Below are 20,334 nucleotides of genomic sequence, written 5' to 3' on the forward strand. Positions count from 1 at the left end.
TATATGTTGACTCATCATCATCTGGTAGTCTGTTATTGACACTTGTGACTTCTGGGGCTCCATAGTGACCCGCATGGACTTTGTTCACAATCTTTTAAGATCAAACAACAAGAATCACTACTGTGAAATTGAAGCAGTCATGCACATTTTGAATGAGATCACATTCTGTATGTGAAATATATATATTCCAGTGTTGAGGAATGTTACAGTAGCATTACTTGAATCCTGTTGACCTATTTAGTTTAGTTCAGGTCACAGTAATTACACAGCATGCATTGTTCATATTTCTATATTAAATATATTTTTCAAACTTAAAGATGCAGTAGGTAAGACGTATAAAACTATAACTTTCTGTCATATCTGCTGAAACTGACCCTATGTTACAGTAGAACTACATGAAGCAGGTCATTTAAAAAAATAATCCAGCTCCTCTGGCTCCACCTACAGCCTGTAGTGGGATTTACAAAAAAAATCCACCGCTCCCTGTTCAGATGCACCAATCAGGGCCAGGGGGGAGGGGGTGTCTAACTGCGTGTCAATCACTGCTCATGCACACGCATTCATTCTCCCTTGTGGGGGGCGGGGCTTAGGAGACCATTTTGGGCTCTAGCAGAAAGGGGGGAGGGGCTTAGAAGTTGTCGATGTTCACATTTTTTGGCTAAGTCCTGGGTCTTCACAATCCTACCTACGGCACCTTTAATGTCACTGGGTAAAATCCATAACATTCTAACAGTACAGTCATTGTCGTTGGTTTAGATGTGTGTGAAAGAGCATTTGGAAATAACTTTCTACTGCATAAGTAACATCAGAATACTAAAGTAAGAATTACTGAAAGAAGTCCATTCAGATTGGTAATTGTCAAAAGTTTCAGAAATTGTCCTGGTGCTGCTGAAATGGTTCTGTGCAGCAAAACCCAACAATGTGATGGCCAATGATGAAACCAATTAGCAAAAGTATGTATTCTTCATGTGGAGTCCCGGGATATTTAAAATTTGACAAGGCCTTTGGTTGTGGACATGGGTTGACAGGAAGGGATGGAGGATGTGGGAGAGAAGCAGATGACCTGCTATGAACATTATCAACATTTTTTTGTCAAGTTTAAAAACCAGCAGTGCACACACAGAAAAAAAATGTAACTATGACAACAAAAATAAAGAAACCAACTTGCCTTTATCCCAGGTGCAAAACATGACACAATCTTACATCTTTAGATGAATTTTACTCTTTAAAAAGTATCTCTGTGAAATAAATACAGTGCTTCTATTGCAAGTGTTGCCACTGAAAAATACATTCGGAGTACAATCTTTCAAAGGAGACGCAGCTTCATAAAACCTGCCGCTGACCTCGCAGCAGTCAGGAGAACAATCGGAGAATAGATGCAGCCATATGGAACCCAAACGGGCACATTACTGCAGTGTCAACATAATGCCTATGAGCCTTTACACGTTTACACAAACACAGACGCGTTATAAAGTTTATATCGGAATTTCCGAACACCTCACTAGCTCACAAAACTAATACAGTTGGAGTATTAACCCAAATATTTCTAGGTAGAGAATAGTATAACATGAACTACACTGGAACTACAACTGAAACTAATACACTTTGATACAGTCTATATCCTGGGATGCCGTAGATGTGATTTACAGTACCGACACCAGAGGTGGGAGTGAGTCACGAGCGAGTCTCAAGTCACTGTAGTGAGAATCGAGCAAGTCCAGTCGAGTCTCTGCTTTCAGCCAAGCAAGTCACAAGTCAAGTCATACAGTCTAAAGTAGGTCCAAATGAACGTTTATCCAAATTTGATTATTTTTGGCATTACTCCCCTCCCAGCCTATATCGACGACGTTCCACTTTTGGTATTGTTCAGGTGACGCAGGAAATTCTGCCGGATGTCCCGTCACCTTCCTCTTTCTTTGTGTTGGCGTTCTAACCTGAGGACTATGGTTAACTGCTCCTCAGATCTCTGCAGGGTAAACCCAGACAGCTAGCTAGACTATCTGTCCAATCTGAGCTTTCTGTTGCACGACTAAAACTACTTTGAATGTACACACGTTCCACCAAAACAAGTTCCTTCCCGAGGCTATTTTTCAGCGGCACCGTGGCTCCGTCCGGCGCTTAGCGACGCCCAAGACGATTGTAACTGGTTTACAGAAATACCAATAAACCAGAGCACGTTTTCCTCCTATGCAGGAATGCCTGGAGCCTGGCCAATGCGAGACTAGCCCCTCCTGCCTCCCGCGTTGGCCTCTGCTGGTCTGCCACACTCTGGAAGGTTGCCAGGTTTGCCGACATTCCACAAAAAAAAATCACCCAGTCATGTTTCAAAAACAAAACGTAACTTCTCAATAGCTTGAAAAAAGCAAATATTACATTGTTATTACATTAATAAAAAGTCCTTTCGAGTCAGCTGTCTCAAGTCTAAGTCAAGTCTCAAGTCGTTTATCAATGTAAGTCAAGCAAGTCTCAAGTCCTCAAGTTTGTCGTGTTACTAGAGTCTCCCACCTCTGACCGACACATGACATGAGTAATATACCGTAAGCATTGCATTACAGATGTCCAGATATTGTATCATTTGTTTAAACAGCATTGATAAGACGCCCACTCACACACACAACACACACAGCGTTATGATAGAGGCAGGGGAGAGATATGAAGTAGAGCAGCGACGTACAGCCACAAAGCAAAGCACACCAGACGGGACACAGCAACAATAACTAATTCACCACACATATCCAAAGTATGGTCACTAATGTATAAAGTTGTTCAAGCACAATGGTCCACCTAAAGTATGTTGGATGTGTGCAGCAGGTCTACAGCAGGCTGTCCAGGTTCTTCTCAGCACTCTCTTTGTCGCCAGCCCCAGCGGGCGGGCTGTATTTCTCATTGTGTTTCTGCAGGATGGTGACCACGTCGTGGTGGCCAAAGTGCACCGCTTCTTCTATCGGCGTGTTCCCCCATCTGTACAAAGGAAATAGGCCTATTGGTACCGCAAAAAACACCGGGTGGGAAATAGATTGACACAATACTAGTCTGGATCAACGGAAGTATATTTCCAGGATAATTGTCTGGATGCCCCTCACCTTCTGCTCTCTCTGCGTGTTGCCGTTCTTAAAGGGATACGCCACCGTTTGTTGAAATAGGGCTTATCACGGTCTCCCCTGGCTGTAGATAGGTGGGCCAACGCATTTTTTGTGCATGCATCGTTTTGGTTTGGTGCAACACAGGCAGAGCCGCCGCTAGTTAGCTTAGCGTAGTGAATGGAATCCTATGTTGCCGGTTAGCATGTTGTGAGTAAAAGTGAGCCAACAAAAGACAAAAAAACAACCTAATTACTTGCACTGAGACAAAAAATGCGTTGGCCCACCTATCTACAGCCAGGGGAGACCGTGATAAGCCCTTTTTCAGCAAACGGTGGCATATACCTATAAACTCCCTTCGCTTCGGGAAACAATGACAAACTTTGAGCTAGCAAGCTGCACGCTGAAAATGGCGAGTTGTGAAGACAATTTGGATCGTGCAACGAAGCAGGCCTGCTCGGTTCATTTGGGGGAATGATTGTAAGGTGTTATATTCATCACTGTTTCATGTTACTAGATATAACAATAAAAAACCGGACTACGACGGAATATTAACCGTTTATTAGCCCAACAGCATGTCTTTGCAGCAGCAAGGCTAACACCAAGAACGGAAGCTAAAGTTACCCACAATCCTCACTACGGAATACGGAACACCCCAAAATACAAAACATAAAGATTTACAAAGAATATGTTTACGACATTTACTATCTGACTGGACCGTTTCTGTATTGTGTGAACAGTTACCTTCCTTTAATATTGTATGAGCTTTCTTTAGCGGGGTGCAAATGTTCCACCAAAACAAGTTCCTTCCTGAGACTATTTAGCAGAGCCACCGTCGCTGTGTCCAGAGCTTAGCGCTGCCCAAGACGATTGTGATTGGTTTAAAGAAATGCAAACCACCCAGAGTGTATTTTTTCTCCTATCCCAGAATGTATGTGTGGTGTAGCCAGACCTTACTCCACAAAGCTGTGGAGATAGGTCTGGCAATGCCAGACTAACCCAATACAGACGTTACCGGCTCTAGATTTCACTGGTCATTAGTAGGGACGTAACGGTACACTCAACTCATGATTCAATATACGATTTTAAGTTCAAGATACGATTTTCTCAGGATTTTTTAAACAGACTGAGCTGCAGACAAATGATGGAAAAATATTGCTTTGTTTATATAAACTGTGCAAAACAACAGATGCGTTCCCTTATCAGAAGTGCAACTGAAATTGTATTTTATCTTAAATAAAAAAATTAAATAAAAAAATTATAATTTGATTCTTTAAGCAAATCCCACATTGAGATAACTAAATAGATAAAATAAAAATCTCTTCAAATAACTAAACTGAGAAGACGTAGTGACGTCTGAAGTGAAACAAGTGAAATCAAAAGCAGATTACGCCCTGGGCCGTTTTAAAATTGCATCGCGATAATATATATTTTTTTAAATCTCAATCGTTTATACATTTGCATCGTTACATCCCTAGTCACCAGCATCATAACATGTGTTGTGGTCATGCATTATATTACATTATATTCAAGTTAATAACATTATATATATATATATAAGCATATAACATTATGTCGTTGTTGTTATATTGATTTGGGAAATGGTCAGCAGAAATATTCGAATAAGCATATGGTTTTTAATCAAAGGGCATCAGAAACTGCCATTATAGTCCCTCGAGAAAAGAGTAGGACCTGGATCGGACCCCCCCAGCATGTAAGCAGGAGGAAGAAGGGATTGACATGTGCAGTTTAAAGAGAAAGCCGTGAGATGAAGAGAGGCTGACATGTGAAAGTTCTGCTACATAAAAAGAAGGAAGAGGTACAGATGATGACAGTGGTCAGTCTGGACTCACCTGTCTCTGGGTACTGGGTTCACCTTGCAGGCCTCCAGGAGGAAGCGCACCACCTCTGTGTGTCCTGAAAGCAGAGCACAAGTCAGAAATACAACGCAATCATGTAAATGCTTATACTGTGAAGAGGGTGTGTGTTTAACTCTTAATTATAATCATCTTTAAAAAAGTAAAGGGCAGCCAAGAATTACACCCATGTGTGATGGCCATAGACTGTATGGTAATGGCTGACCATCTCATTCCAAAACCACGGACACTGACACGCTGCTATCACAGCCTCCCAGCCAGCCACATTTCATCGGTCACGTTAAAACAGGTAAGGGCCTTCCTCTAATTGTTGCCACAAAGTTGGAAGCACCCCATTGATAAATATATAAAATATATAATATATGTATGCTGTAGTAATAACATTTCTCATGTTTTGGAAAAAAGGCCCCAGACCGTACACAAAATATGTGGCCAGGGTTAAACATACACTGGTCTATTTATTTTATACTCAACTTTATTTATATAGAAAATTTCATACAAACATGCACCCAGACTTCACATAGCAAAATGTAAGCACAAATAAAAAAAAACAAAAAAAACAAAGATAGCCAACAACAATGAATAACATTTTGCAAGGCTAAAAATTACAACAATAAAATGTTAAAAATCAATCAATAAAAGTCAATAAAATTAAAAATGAAATAAATAAATAAACACCAGGGATAGAAAATAATAATGTAAAACCCAATGATTAAAATTGAGGCTATAACATTACTCCAAATTAAAAGCCAGATTAAAAATGATAATAATGAGATTTGGGTGCACACTGAATCACCAGCCCCCCCAATCTCGGTCTCAGAGGGTTATTAAGCGCATGCACGTATGTATATACATTATTAAGGTGACCAGATTTCTCAAATGAAAACAGGCAACAATTTGAGTTTAGCGCCGGATGTTAGAATAGGCCTATCCGATGTTCTTAACTATTTAAGAAAAGTGGGGGACAATTCCAGTTTAATGTAATTTGACCATTGTAACTGGTCTTGTGCTGTAATAAACTGATGTGCAGACATATACTGGTAAAATTGGGTAACGTTACTAGCGCAACAATAGTTTTTTGGATTAAATTATTAAACTATAGGCCTAAAAACTTAGTTTTTTAAAGTAAGTGAAGCCATATGTAGCCTAATATTGGATACAGTATTAAAGAAAATGTAAAGACAAGCTCATGTTTATAAAAGCTGCTCTAAAGTAGGCCTACAATTTTACTAAACCCTACAGAGCGGCACAAATCAGAATTCCTACAATTAAGCGGGACGGTGAAGTGTTCTCACGTATGTGTGTGGGGCGATCATTAGTCTCGCTTTGCCAGACCCTCCTCCAAAGCGCATTTAAGGAAGGTCTGGCTATTCCACATAGCATTCGGGGATGGGAGGAAAACGTGCTCTCGTTTAATGGCATTTCTTTAAACCAATCAGAATCGTCATGGGCGGTGCTAAACTCCGCACAGAGCCGCTGCAAAATAGTCAAGCCAGAACAAAAACTCAGATTGGACAGATAGTCTAGCTAGCTGTCTGGATTTACCCTGCAGAGATCTGAGGAGCAGTTAACCATAGTCCTCACAAATCCACCGGAGGTTAGAACGCCAACACAGAGAAAGCGGAAGGAAACGGAAAATACACGCATCCGGCAGAATTTCCTGCAGTACCGGCAGTGGAACGTGAAGGATATAGAGTAGGCGATTATAGACGGTATAAAAGAGAACGAGCAGCAAAAGAGCACAATGCCATTGTGACGTCAGCTCTGTTACCCAGGTTTTTCCTGACAACACTTTAATCAAAATTGCAAGGCTTGCTATGTGTTTTTAACACACATTAACGGGGACAGGCCACCCAAAACGGGGACACCTGGTCACCATGGACCTATAAGCTGGTCACATTATTAGTAAGGCGGCTCCCCCTGGTCAAATACGTTCAAACTGCACTGAATGACAAACATGGAATGACAGCTGCAGTGTCTGCAAAGACTAAGAGGTTGCTGTTAGGCTGAACGTTACCTTCAGCTGCTGCCACATGGAGGGCCGTTCTAGAGTCGTAGTCCCTCTGCTCCATGTCCATGGATGACAGCGCAAACCTACACACACACAAAGGCACTTTGTAAGTACCTTAGATAGTTGCATTCTTTGCAAAATTACACACCTTATCAGCCAATATAACAGTGTAACTGAAACACTACAATGTTGGCATTTTTCCTCCAAATATAGGCCTATGCTGTTTTCCAAAATTATAATATGTACTACATTTGGGTACCTGCCAATATAGAGTACCGATATAAGTACTTAATTAATATACTATTACAGTTCTAACAATGACTTTGACAACATGTTTTATTTGCACCTGAATGCACCATGAGTTTACAAGGTTTACTTAAATGCACCAAGACGTCCCGTCGATGCCAACCGGCCCGCACGCTTATTTTCACAAAAACGTCTGCTACGGAGCCATAACGTGAGATACAAGGTAATGGAGCCTTTAATACATTGTTGTGTTTCTTTAGAAATAAACAATGGACAAATAGAGTCTATAAACGCTTAAGATGTAAAGTTATTCGCTGTCAAAGTGACGTCAAAATGAATGGGAGTAAATGGGATGCTGACGGCAGGTGAGTGCTTGTTAGCATCAAAATGGCGCCATAGGAGCTACGGGTTGTTGACAGACGCTTACCCCCTTGGTGACATGACCTCAAGGATACAAGAAAACTCAACCCATCAGTTAAACTTGTTTTAAAGGTCCCATGGCATGAAAATGTCACTTTATGAGGTCAAGGCCACACCCCCACCCTCCACCTTGCCCCCCCCTTTCCTCCTCAATAGCTACAGACACAGAAATGGCACATCATAAGGAAAGCTCATTGTGGGACTGGCTGTAATTCTGCACCAAGGCTGAATTTCAGGAAAGAGACTTCAGATACAGTATTAGGGGACCACTAAGGTCTATATAAAAGCAACTTCAGATACAGTATTAGGGGACCACTAAGGCCTATATAAAAGCGACTTCAGATACAGTATTAGGGGACCACTAAGGCCTATATAAAAGCGACTTCAGATACAGTATTAGGGGACCACTAAGGTCTATATAAAAGAGACTTCAGATACAGTATTAGGGGACCACTAAGGTCTATATAAAAGAGACTTCAGATACAGTATTAGGGGACCACTAAGGTCTATATAAAAGAGACTTCAGATACAGTATTAGGGGACCACTAAGGTCTATATAAAAGCGACTTCAGATACAGTATTAGGGGACCACTAAGGCCTATATAAAAGCATCCAAAGAGCACCATGTCATGGGACCTTTAAAGGTTCCTCTTGCGGCCACCTGAAGTCACCAAAGTGAAAAGCTGAGAGAGGAGAGGCAAAATGTCCTCTCTGGGGAGGCTATTTACCATCTCTCTGTTTTTGTGTGAGCGTCAGCGAATACATAATTACACACGGTTTACTTTTATTTGGAATGGACGTCCAAAGGGTGACCAAAGTGAAATAAGCCTGAATAAGTTTAGTAAATGTGAACAAGAGTGTGAGCAGTTCACCTCCTCAGTGCAGAGACGTCTCCTGTGTAGGCAGCAAACAGCAGGTTGATGACAGACTTGACCTGTGGACAGAGACAGACAAAGAGAGAGAGAAACATTTGCAGAAGGACCACAGACTCGCCCTATTTTCACTACTGCTCCACCAACTCCAGCAGCTAGAAGGCATGCTACCAAATTCTACCAGTGGGTATAAAACAGAAATGACTTCATATATGACTAATTTTACATATTTCAGTTTCACTGTCATTCATTATTCATTCGCATATTTAAAGGATGAGGCCGGTATTATTCTATAGTTTTCTTATTGTCAACAGTTTCCATAAAAAAAGCAGCAGCAGCAGTTTATCTGTCAGTACTTTCAGACGTCCCTACCCTGTCTGTGGCTCTCCGTCCCAAGAACATTTGTTCCTACTGAAGACGTACACTTTTTAAAAAAACCTGCTCACATATATAGTGGTTTGTACCTTTTAGCAAACATTGCTCAAACAGGAATAAATAGTGCATTTGTTGGGGACTATTTTCAGCTATGGATTAATACACATTTGGTGTTGTAGTGAGTATTTCCAGCAGCAGGACGGTGTGTGTGGGATTGAGTCTAAATAAACTACAGTGTGTGTGTTTTGATGGTGATGAAGTGGCCCAAATCGGATTCTTTTGGGAACAGGTCAGACTTCTTCAGAAGTAGCGTGAACACTCAAATCTTGATCAGTTCAGATGTTTTTTAAATCAGATTTAGACCACTTCCATATGTGGTCCTGAATCAGACCCAGGTCTGATTTTTTTTCAGTGCAGCCGCAGTGTGAACAACCAAGGCGGATTTGATGTGACTTTTACGTCAATCTACATCGACATTTGTCCCAATTATGCGCCAGCGGGCGTTTGGGCCCGAGACACAGACAGTAACAATTAAAAACTGGACTAGGCCTACAACATGGAGAACAGTGATGGAGCAAGTCACTGGAGGGAGAGGGAGGTGTTAGACTTACTGTTCTTTTGCGCATGCGGGTCAGTTCGAAACTGCAAACAGTTCACACTGGAATCTGATATAGGCCACATTTTAAAAGGTCATGTGAACAGCCCAACAAAAAAATCGGATCAGAATTAAACTTTAAGACTTGCGGTGTGAACGTAGCCTCAGTGCAACAGTGTGACTCATTAATGTGTTTTTAATAGTTTTTAGACAACAATGGGGCTCTATGATACGCACACAATATCGTCAGTAGGATCAGTTCCTTGATGGTTTTGGTCTGTTCGGGGGATGTTGAAAATTGAACTTAATCTTGAAGTTGGACATAATCATCTTATCGCGACGAAAGAAAGATAAAACTCTAAGCTTTAAAGAGAATGCACCACTTGCCACTCCTGGCCTACTTTGTGTCTTTCAGAGGCTGTAGCAGGCTGAGAGTTGAAGATAGAGTGAATATTTTGGTATCATATGAAACTAGACGATGCTAGTTCGTCACGAAGGGTGTTAAATAATGCTTCAAAGTTAGGCTAAAGTTTTGGCGTAGCCATTTTCAAAAGGGTCCCCTGACCTCTGACCTCAAGTTATCGCAGTGAAAATGGTTATGTGGGTACCTGCCAGTTTCCCCTTTACAGACATGACCACTTTATGTTTGTGGCAAAAAGCATGCAGTTTTTCTCATGCAGTATAAATGTGTTATTTCCGCCTTTGCTAAAATAGTGAATTTGAATATTTCTGCATACTGGGGATTTGGAGTTGCATTATTTGGGTATGATGTGAAACAGACTCTTGTGGATTCAATGAGCCCAATTGTATTCACTTGTGGTAATGTGTGTCCCCATAGTAGCCATTTCAATTTAGTGAGCCCATTTTTGAGCAGTTTCCTGAACAGAAGTGCTCGCCATCCAAATGTCAAAAGTTTTTTGATACCAAATCACATCATGGATTTTTTTTTATGCTTTACCCTGAGGTCTCGGTGTCTTGATGTGGTATTTTGGAGGGATTTCTGGCCATTCTATTAAATCTTGAATGGTAAAAAAAAATGTGTGTAACATAACCCAAAACTGCTGCAACAACTAATGAGACATAAGTGAGCATACCCTCATTTCATAATGTAAGCCCTCATACACTTTCACAACTTATTATAATTATTTAATCAATTCATTATTATTTATTCATGAATCATGACTAGAATAACTTGACACAATTTTTTTGTATGCCAAATTTTGCTTTTAAATGCTGTACACCACTTCTATGTGGAATCTACTGTTGACCTGCTATCACCCCCTAAACATCCCCTGTCCCCCACCCCTCTAGAAAAAGAGGGTGGAATGCTAAAGGGTTAACTAATAATAGTAATAATAATGTATACTTTATTAATCCCGCAAGGGGAAATTACAATGATTTCACTCTGTTGTTATTACACACAGGTCTGAATTACACACACATGTTCAGTAACTATAGATGCACTATGAAAGAGACTTCACCTCAGCTGACTACCATCGCAGACAAAGCTACATCTACTCAATTACAAGAACAACACCCAGTCACAGAGCTCTGAAAGAGATCCCTGCAGCAGTACAGACTTACCATCAAACAGGAATCAATCATTTCCTGTAAGCAAAACTTCAGGAGTTGAAAACACGCAAAGAAACGAGTAAACGAGGACAGATACTAGCCTGTATGGGGACTTCAATACAGGCTAGTATGTGAAAGAATGTATTACACTATTTCAGTGTAATAGCATACAGTTTACTTTGCAAGAATTTTAATTCTAAAGAGAATTTTACTGAAAACAAATCTGGTAACACTTTACTTGAAGGTACCTACATAAGAGTGACATGACACTGTCATGAACACATGACACAGTCATGACACATGAACCCTAACCCTAACCCTAACCAGAACTCTAACCCTAGCCAGAACTTGTCATGACAAAAACCGAATGACACTTAATGACTGGATTGTTATGTCATAAACGTTTAAGACTTGTTTATAGTGTTTATGACACGTTCATGACAGTGTCACGTCACTCTTATGTAGATACCTTCAAGTCAAGTGTAACCAAAAATCTTTATAATTCACTGAAATGACCGGATGTGAACACCACAGAAAGCATGCAGCAAAAGTAACACCCATTAAAATATTCAGTATTCACCAGTTACAACCGTTAAAGCCTAGCTGAAACTAAACGTCAAACGATTAAAGCAAATACTCAGTGTTAAAGCTCAGACACGTAGAAGCAGTAGCAGACAGAAGGGAGCACAGAACACGGGCCTCAGGTCACCCAAAGCCTCACTTCATTCAGGCTCACATCTTCACCGATTCAGACAGTGATAACATGGAAAAACACGTAAGACACGCAACACACACACGCAACTTCAGAAGCATGACATTTCCTCCTCACATCCCTCTATCTCTGTATGTTCGTTAATCGGAAGGTCACAGTTGGTTCAATATGCTTGGATTTCTTTTCTTTTAATAGAATGTATTTTCTTACAAATGATTGCAGAATTTTGCTCAAGAATGCACAAAAGCTGTGTCAAATTTTGAAAAAATTATTTTATCCTCTGCCACACTTCTACCTGAGGGAAGTTACTTTTAGAACTTGTTGTTTGATTGTGGGCCGCGCCTGAACTTAACTAATAAGTAGCAGCCAGTGTTTGTATCCAAATCCACGTCATTTCATTTTAATGGGGTCATTAACTAGATGCTTGGGGTCCTATCTTGGACCACGCGCAGCGCAAAGCCCGACGCAAGTGTCTTTGCTAGTTTAAGACCGACGCAGTTGTCAATTTCCCATCCAGCGGGAAATAGCAAATGCACCTGCGCCCAACTGTGCACCCATGGGCGTGCTGGTCTTACAGGGAGGTGTGTTCAGGTGCATTCTGGGAGTATTGCGCCATTGACCAACAAAAAGCTGGTCTAAAGTCATAACGCAGCATTTCATTGTTATTTTAAAGGTCCCATGACATGGTGCTCTTTGGATGCTTTTATATAGACCTTAGTGGTGCCCTAATACTGTATCTGAAGTCTCTTTTATATAGACCTTAGTGGTGCCCTAATACTGTATCTGAAGTCTCTTTTATATAGACCTTAGTGGTCCCCTAATACTGTATCTGAAGTCTCTTTTATATAGGCCTTAGTGGTCCCCTAATACTGTATCTGAAGTCTCTTTTATATAGGCCTTAGTGGTCCCCTAATACTGTATCTGAAGTCTCTTTTATATAGACCTTAGTGGTCCCCTAATACTGTATCTGAAGTCTCTTTTATATAGACCTTAGTGGTCCCCTAATACTGTATCTGAAGTCTCTTTTATATAGACCTTAGTGGTCCCCTAATACTGTATCTGAAGTCTCTTTTATATAGACCTTAGTGGTCCCCTAATACTGTATCTGAAGTCTCTTTTATATAGACCTTAGTGGTCCCCTAATACTGTATCTGAAGTCTCTTTTATATAGACCTTAGTGGTCCCCTAATACTGTATCTGAAGTCTCTTCTATATAGACCTTAGTGGTCCCCTAATACTGTATCTGAAGTCTCTTTCCCAAAATTCAGCCTTGGTGCAGAATTAGAGCCAGTCCCACAATGAGCTTTCCTTAGGATGTGCCATTTCTGTGTCTGTAGCTATTGAGGAGGAGAGGGGGGGGGGCAAGGTGGAGGGGGGGGGTGTGGCCTTGACCAACTGCCACTTTGCTCGTTTGAAAGCCATGATATCTCTCTCTCATGGGCGGGCCAAATTCTCTGGGTGGGCAAAGCAGAGAAAGGGGAGGTAACCTTGCTCCTTATGACCTCATAAGGAGAAGATTCCAGATCGGCCCATCTGAGCTTTCATTTTCTCAAAGGCAGAGCAGGATACCCAGGGCTCGGTTTAAACCTATCACCATTTCTAGCCACTGGGGGACAATAGGCAGGCTGGGGGAACGCATATTAATGTTAAAAGAAACCTCATAAAGTGAAATTTTCATGCCATGGGACCTTTAACAGCAAATTAGTAAAATGCGCCTAGGCTCGTGCACAGCGCCCACACACTATGCTTGTTACACACACAGGGACACACACTATGCTTGTTACACACACAGGGAAGCGCAGCAGCACACAAACATGCAGAACATTACAAATAAAAATATTACGGTGCAAATCCTCCATCATAATAGCAATGCTCCAAGGTCCAAACGCACCTGGCTTTTAAAGGGATTGAGAGATGACCCTCTGATTGGTATAGTGCATGTTACGCCCAAAACACACCTATGAATTAATGAAGACACTAAGAACAACCCTTTTGAACCATGCGCACAGCACACGGACGCTTTTTTTCCACCGTCAAACTAGCAAATGTGGATTCGACACGCCCTAAACGCACCTGCGCCAGGCGCGTCACGCCGTGCGCTTAGATCGTTAAAATAGGGGGGGAATTACAAGGCGCCCTTTTCTGTTCAGGAAATCTATATATGCAAGTTGAAACAACCAAAAAAGGTGGTGATCCTTGGTGATCTCGTCTTTTTTTGACATGACCACTATGAGACCACTGGTTCGTCTTTCCACTGTTCCAACAATCACCGCTCTGTTTTGGTTGAAATAAACCCTTCATTCACCCATTTACATGTGAAAATATGCTGGCTCTTTACACGCTTAAAGTATTGTTTATTTAAATGGAGTCTGGTGGGTTTGGTGGTGGTGATTTCGGAGCGGTTCCTGCTTAAACAAAAAGGTTCTTACTTTTTAACAAAAATGTCTATCTCTGTAGGGAGCCTTACCATAATGTTGTCAGACACTTAGAATAATAATCTGAGCCTGACGGCGGCAAAAACACAACTTTTAGTGGATGGAAATTGACGGTGCGCGTTTGCCCTAGAGGGTTCAATTGCAGCCCGGTTTGCGGCTGCCGGTTACAGCGTTCTCGCTCAATACTGGACCAATTTCAAAGATTTTTGTTCACATTACTCACTTAGACACCAATACATGGGAGAATATATATATAAAAAAAGAATTACCCTTTAAGTATGCAGAAGGATCCTTTAACTATTTCTATTCGACTTGTTAAAGAACAGTTATAGGCACAGAGAAATGGGATGATATATATAATAGTGCTTTATTAGATATTATACAAGGGACACAAAGGCTAAAAAAAAAAAATCTTAACACCACTTTCACTGTCATGTCTGCAAGTCCATCACAGCCAAAGAGACTTTAGTATTTGCTCAGAATAGTGAAGGAAGACATGTCTTAGTGCTGTCTTCTCCTCCAAGCAGACAGGACAGTTGATATAGTTTATGGAGACTTTACATACAGAATTACAACCATGTGGACTGGATAAAGAAATCAAAACATAGGAACGTTTGACAGTCATGAGCTTGGAACTGTAAGGCTTCATCTACCCAATGTTTGGGGACATTCACTTTTTGGGATTTTACAACCCATGTAACAACTTTCCAAAATCTTTTTCTTTGGCCATAAAATCTGCTTGTAAAACTGCGTATACAAGAATATCTAATATCTGACCAAAACATTAGAGAACCTTCCAATTCCAAGGTCACCAAATTGCAATGGTAGAGATAGTTTGTAAATGTATCTGCAATTTCCATGTCGCAAGTAAAATGTATGTCCAAGAGACACAAATCGACATGAACAAAGACAGGTGGAAGGTAATCAAATGAAGTTAAAACATACTGATTACATGGAATTAAAGACACATTTATCAAATCATACAAAAATATGCATGCGAAATGGAAGAACAAGAATTCACAGAGAGAAAAAAAAGAAGCATTACATACATGACATGAACCATACACATCTAGTTATTTCCATGGACATACTGGTAACTGCATTCAAAGCCCCTCTGTCATGCGCTTGATTGTGCAGAGTAATAATCAGAGTGTAAAGAGTGAGACAGAGGTCGACGATCATGCAAAGCTCGTATCATGCGGACGCACCGACAGTGTTGTTGTCATTACTTAGAATTCCTCATGGGGTGGCAGAAACTATGCACTATAGCTTTAAGACTTCCATTCTTAGAGATGTGCTGGAAATTATGAAAATGTGACATCTTTATTATGACTATATTTATAATTCATTGATAGCTATTCGTTAACTGTACTGACAAATATGTTTCCTCTTCAAAACGCCTGGGACCGAGTGCACCGTTTCTCCAGATCATGTCATTATGTGACATATGCATGTGCGCACAAATTACATCCAATGTGCGCATATGCCAGCCCTCGTCTTCTTAAATTCACCCAGTACACGCATGCATCACATCCTGAGAATCTCTTGCGCATGTGCATGCAACTTTAAGCAGGAATGGCGGACTCCGCCACTCACAATGCTAACTAATAAAATGGGTTTGAAATGATGAATGTTTTAAGGATTATACCTTCTTTTTTCTTCTAAGTACACTGTAAAACGTTCCGCAGAAAGCAACCAGTTCCATGGATGAAACCATTTAAAGTAGCCAACAGACCTAACTCGACTTCTTGCTTACTGTAGAGAACACTTCCAAGGAGCATTACTGATGACAGAGGCTTTTGAATACTTTGTACCTCCACACAATAATGAACAGAAACCTTAAAAACAGAAAAGAAAAAAAACACTAAAAGAAGTCCATGCCATTTAAAAAAAGAAAAGAAAAACATAACACAAGATAAATCTCCACACACCATGACCGAGTCATTACACGGTATCATTGGCTCCGGCAGCCATCACTGAGCTCAGGAACGAGCCCACACACCACACCACGTGGACAGTTTTAACAATGACTGAATAACAATGACCCACTACACTCACAGCTCAGAGCTGCATGTTGCAAGTATCCCTATTTCCTGGAGGAGACAACATTACAAATTCGGAACGCCTGAAGTGTATTTCCAACACACATTCTGGTCTGCTGTTGAGGAGTATCACTCGTGCAGACGCATACCTTAAAAGTTATATACACCTGCCACTATGTACATTCACGAAGTAAATTATGTATATGGAAGAAAAAAAAGGTTTTGATAATGTACAAGCTTACTAGAAGAGTAAGACTTTATGAACAATACTGAATACGTGTTGTGTGTGTTTGCATTGTGTTTGCTTAGTGACACTAACACCACCTTTTGAGTATATTCGGAAAAAAACATTCCTGGATAAGTGGAACTGAGGCATCTCACTTCATTTGATATCTTCTCATTGATATGCAGTTTCAAGTTTGGTAGTTTTTCTCCTCTGAAGTCGTATTAGGGACCGTTCGGTATTTATGGAATGGACCACTGGAGGAAAATAGGGGAGGGTCATGTCTTTTTATTCTTTGTTGAGGGGAGGGTCGTCCAACATTTTTTTAGTCCAGAGGTACTGTATTCATAGAAACAGCAACATTTCAAAGTGGCTTGTTTGGTGCATATTTTTCCATGTAGCTCTCAGTCTCGGCCCTCCTTCCCTACCAGATGGGTCTGACCCATGAGTTTGCTGGGGGGCAGGGGGAGCACTGCCCCCCTGGTGGCTGAAACGGATAATTGCATGGTTTAAAAAATGAGCGGAATAATTACGTCTGGCATGACCAGATATTCTATAAATATCTTAAATAACACAAAACAACTAAATGGTGGTAGGTAATACATCTGATTTCATATACTGCTTTAGTAAAAAAAAAATATTTCCTGGCTGACGATGCGAGCAGCAGGACGCAAAAAACGAAAATGACTGTTGCTAGTCTGGACGTCTTACCGTGCTAAGGTTGCAATAAAGGTTTCCTAAATGCCACATTTGATGTCAGCTTACTAATTGATTGCGGGTTTGGTGTAGATTTGGACTTTTATACGTTTATTCCACTTTGTTTAAACGGCGAAGTGGAGGAAGCCTAGTGACGAGTCCATAGCAACCAGTTTGTGTGTTGAATGTTACCCAGAGTGCCTTGCTGAATGGTCTCAATGTTTTATTGTTTTATTTCATGTGAATACTAGTTTACTAGAGGAGTAACTTAATATTTGAAGTAATGCAGTAATGCAGGAAGTGTGCATTTAGTTTCCATGCTTATTGTGTTTCCACAACGTTAGTGAGTAAATTTACTGAAATGGCCACCGCACCATAACAGAGGAGTGGGATGCGTCAGATGAGAAAGCAGAGGTTTAGTCACGTATGTCATGGCTGTAAAAAAACAATGGGAATGTATCTTTGCCAAGTGTAAACCAGTGCAGAAGTTATCGATAAATTGTTGGGGGAGGGTTATGCCTTTTTTCAAAATTGTTTTGGAGGGTCATAGAAAAATGATTACTGGCGAGGGGAGGGTCATGTCTATTTTGACTACAGGCCCCAAAACTCCTCCGGTGACCCCTGAAATAAATAACGAACAGTCCCTTATCAAAAAAAAAGGACAAAAATAGAAGAAAAAAACACTGCAAGATGGGAAAGAATACATTCTCCTTCCTCTGCTGCTGTTTTTTTTTCTCTTAAAGCTTTAACCCAGCATATTTTTGTGCGCAGTGCAAACACACAGAGATGGTTTTGGAATGCAGCCCAGATAAACCCTGCAGTGTCCTGCTCCCAGCACAGAAGCTAACGGTTGAATGAGGGGCTTTAGCTGGGGGTCGCAGCAATCAACACACGCCACCCCTCTGCCAACGTCATACCGGGTATAATCGCTGGCCTTGACACACCCACACTAACACACACACACACACACACACACACACACACACACACACACAGACTCACTCACACACACACACACACACACACACACACACACACACACACACACACACACACACACACACACACACACACACACACACACACACACACACAGTCTAAAGTCAACAGCAGCTCAGCATGATGCAGCCAGTCCAGCGAGAGCGCTAGTGAGGACAACTAAGTGAAGCGAGACTGAGAAGTGAGAAGCTTTGAAAACAGCTTGTTTTTTTTCAGCCAACTCACCCCTGTCCTGAGCAAAACTCTTTTCCTATACTCCCATTACCATCGCGTCATCAATAAAATCTGGCCCCGCTGTGGTCCAGGATCAAATACTCACAGGCTCAAGTCAAGATAAAGTCCTTTTTTACAGCAGTTTCTCTTTTTAATATGCCATCTCTGTTCAAGTCGACACAATAGCTGTTGGAAGTTGAAGTGTATTTTGTATTCTACTTTCTTAAGGGTATGGAGGGAGGCACAAATTATGCTATTTGTTTACTATTAAAAGTAATTAGAGCACATACAGATGTGCAGTCAAACTCTCTGGCAACCCTTTTCGAGTCACATAAAGCGACTCCAAAGGGGAGCTCCAACTAATCTCATTTCACAAATGTCTGTATTTATTTGACTTCAGACACCTGTGGGCAAGTATAATGTCGTTCAGGGCTTAACCACCGACAGAAAGATGGCGCAAGTGCTTGTATATTGTGCAGAGAAATGTTCTACTTAAACAGTAAACTACCAAAGAGAATCAGAGGCTAACTGTTTGTGCTCGGCTCCGTGGTTCTGACTAGAAGGCTGAGAATCTTGTGACTCAGAAAAGCTTTCACTTTTTAGGTTGATATTTCCTTTCAAGGTCCAGTGTGTTAAATTTGGAAAAGCAAAATACCTGCATTATTAAAATCCTTCCCGAATGCACAGCTTCTCTTTTTTTTTTTACGTCATGTTAACCATAAGTTCCATAACACTCCTGCACTCCAGCCGAGGCATGCACAGTTACCTGATATGTTAACGACAGTCTCTTTCTTTGACCATAAGTCAAAATAATCCCAAAACACATCATCATGTACTACGGTACATCCAGCATCTGTAGTGATGTGCTAATACCACCAGTGGAAGCTACAGGAGGCAATCTTCACTGAAAAGTAGTCTGAATGTATATTTAATGACTGTTGGTCTAAACGCTCACACACGCAAACACACACACATAACTTTTTGTTGGTTAAAAATAAAACTGAATTTCAAATCAACCCTTAGCCTTTCCTTGAGAGGAGTCTGTCACAAAAACATTGCAATAAAGGGGATGATATGAAACAAGAGCACAAGCTGTACACTGTACACCAGATCCTACACACACACACACACACACACACACACACACACACACACACACACACACACACACACACACACACACACACACACACACACACTAAGGCAACAAGCAGGTGGAGGTTTAGAGTTAATTTGGAATTCAGAGCACATTTAACAAGCAAAAACATCATTCCATTTTCCCATCACAAATACAAACAAAAGAAGCTTTCCAGTACGTCCACACAGTAACTGCTTCACAAGTAATAAATAATCCTCTTCATAATTTATGTATAAATACTCGAGGGTGAGGAAAGGTTGGTGGTGGTGTTGTGAGAGGTGGGGAGACGGGATCAGTAGAGGTAGGGGTGGGTGGAGGGGGGGCAGGCGGGTCTCCTTTTAGGTTTTCACTCGGCGACATTGTCCATCCTATAGACTACAGTGGTGGAGCTGTCCTGGTGCGACTCAGTGAGGGACACCTTTTTCCAAAGAGGGGCTTTCAGGGCTAGCTCTTGCTGGAGGCTCTCGTAATCCATGGGTCCGAAGGAGAGCTGCTGTTTCAATTGACACGAATAACAAATTAGTCTCGCTCCTTCTCTTTGTGTGTGTGTGTGTCTGAGAGTGTGGAGTGTGTAAGTTTGCCGACACATTTTTCAATGTCAACTTAATCATTTACTGACTTTGCTTTAGGAATGGCAGGTTTTGAAGCGGACACACTTTGCCTCTAGTTTTCCATCAGTGTGGGCAGTACATTATTTTGTCACACTTTTGTAAAGGTTAGTTAATACACCAAAGTCTAAGGTATAAATTGCCTGCTTTTTGTCAAACAAATGTAGGTACTTTAGCTGTTTATGTCCATTGTGAACCCAATGTGCAGCAAACTGAACAA

At 41.1% G+C, this 20,334-nt stretch overlaps 1 protein-coding gene across 6 annotated transcripts in view; it reads right to left on the reverse strand.

Annotated features, from left to right (window-relative positions):
• Positions 1 to 2,073: 2,073 nt before the first annotated feature.
• The window catches only part of glsb (glutaminase b), a 53,362-nt gene continuing 35,101 nt past the window's right edge, over positions 2,074 to 20,334 (reverse strand). For 2 of the 6 annotated variants that reach the window (XM_039817438.1, XM_039817436.1), the window contains exon 15: positions 19,037 to 19,996. In XM_039817438.1, the coding sequence (XP_039673372.1) occupies positions 19,853 to 19,996 (144 nt within the window). In that variant the 3' untranslated portion in view covers positions 19,037 to 19,852. Of the gene's footprint in view, positions 2,962 to 4,933; positions 4,998 to 6,974; positions 7,052 to 8,506; positions 8,569 to 19,036; positions 20,000 to 20,334 lie in introns of those variants that run through there. The other 4 variants (XM_039817437.1, XM_039817435.1, XM_039817439.1 and 1 more) reach the window with 3 other exon arrangements.

Source organism: Perca fluviatilis, chromosome 12 (assembly GCF_010015445.1).
Source record: "Perca fluviatilis chromosome 12, GENO_Pfluv_1.0, whole genome shotgun sequence".
Classification (NCBI taxonomy): Eukaryota; Metazoa; Chordata; class Actinopteri; order Perciformes; family Percidae; genus Perca; species Perca fluviatilis.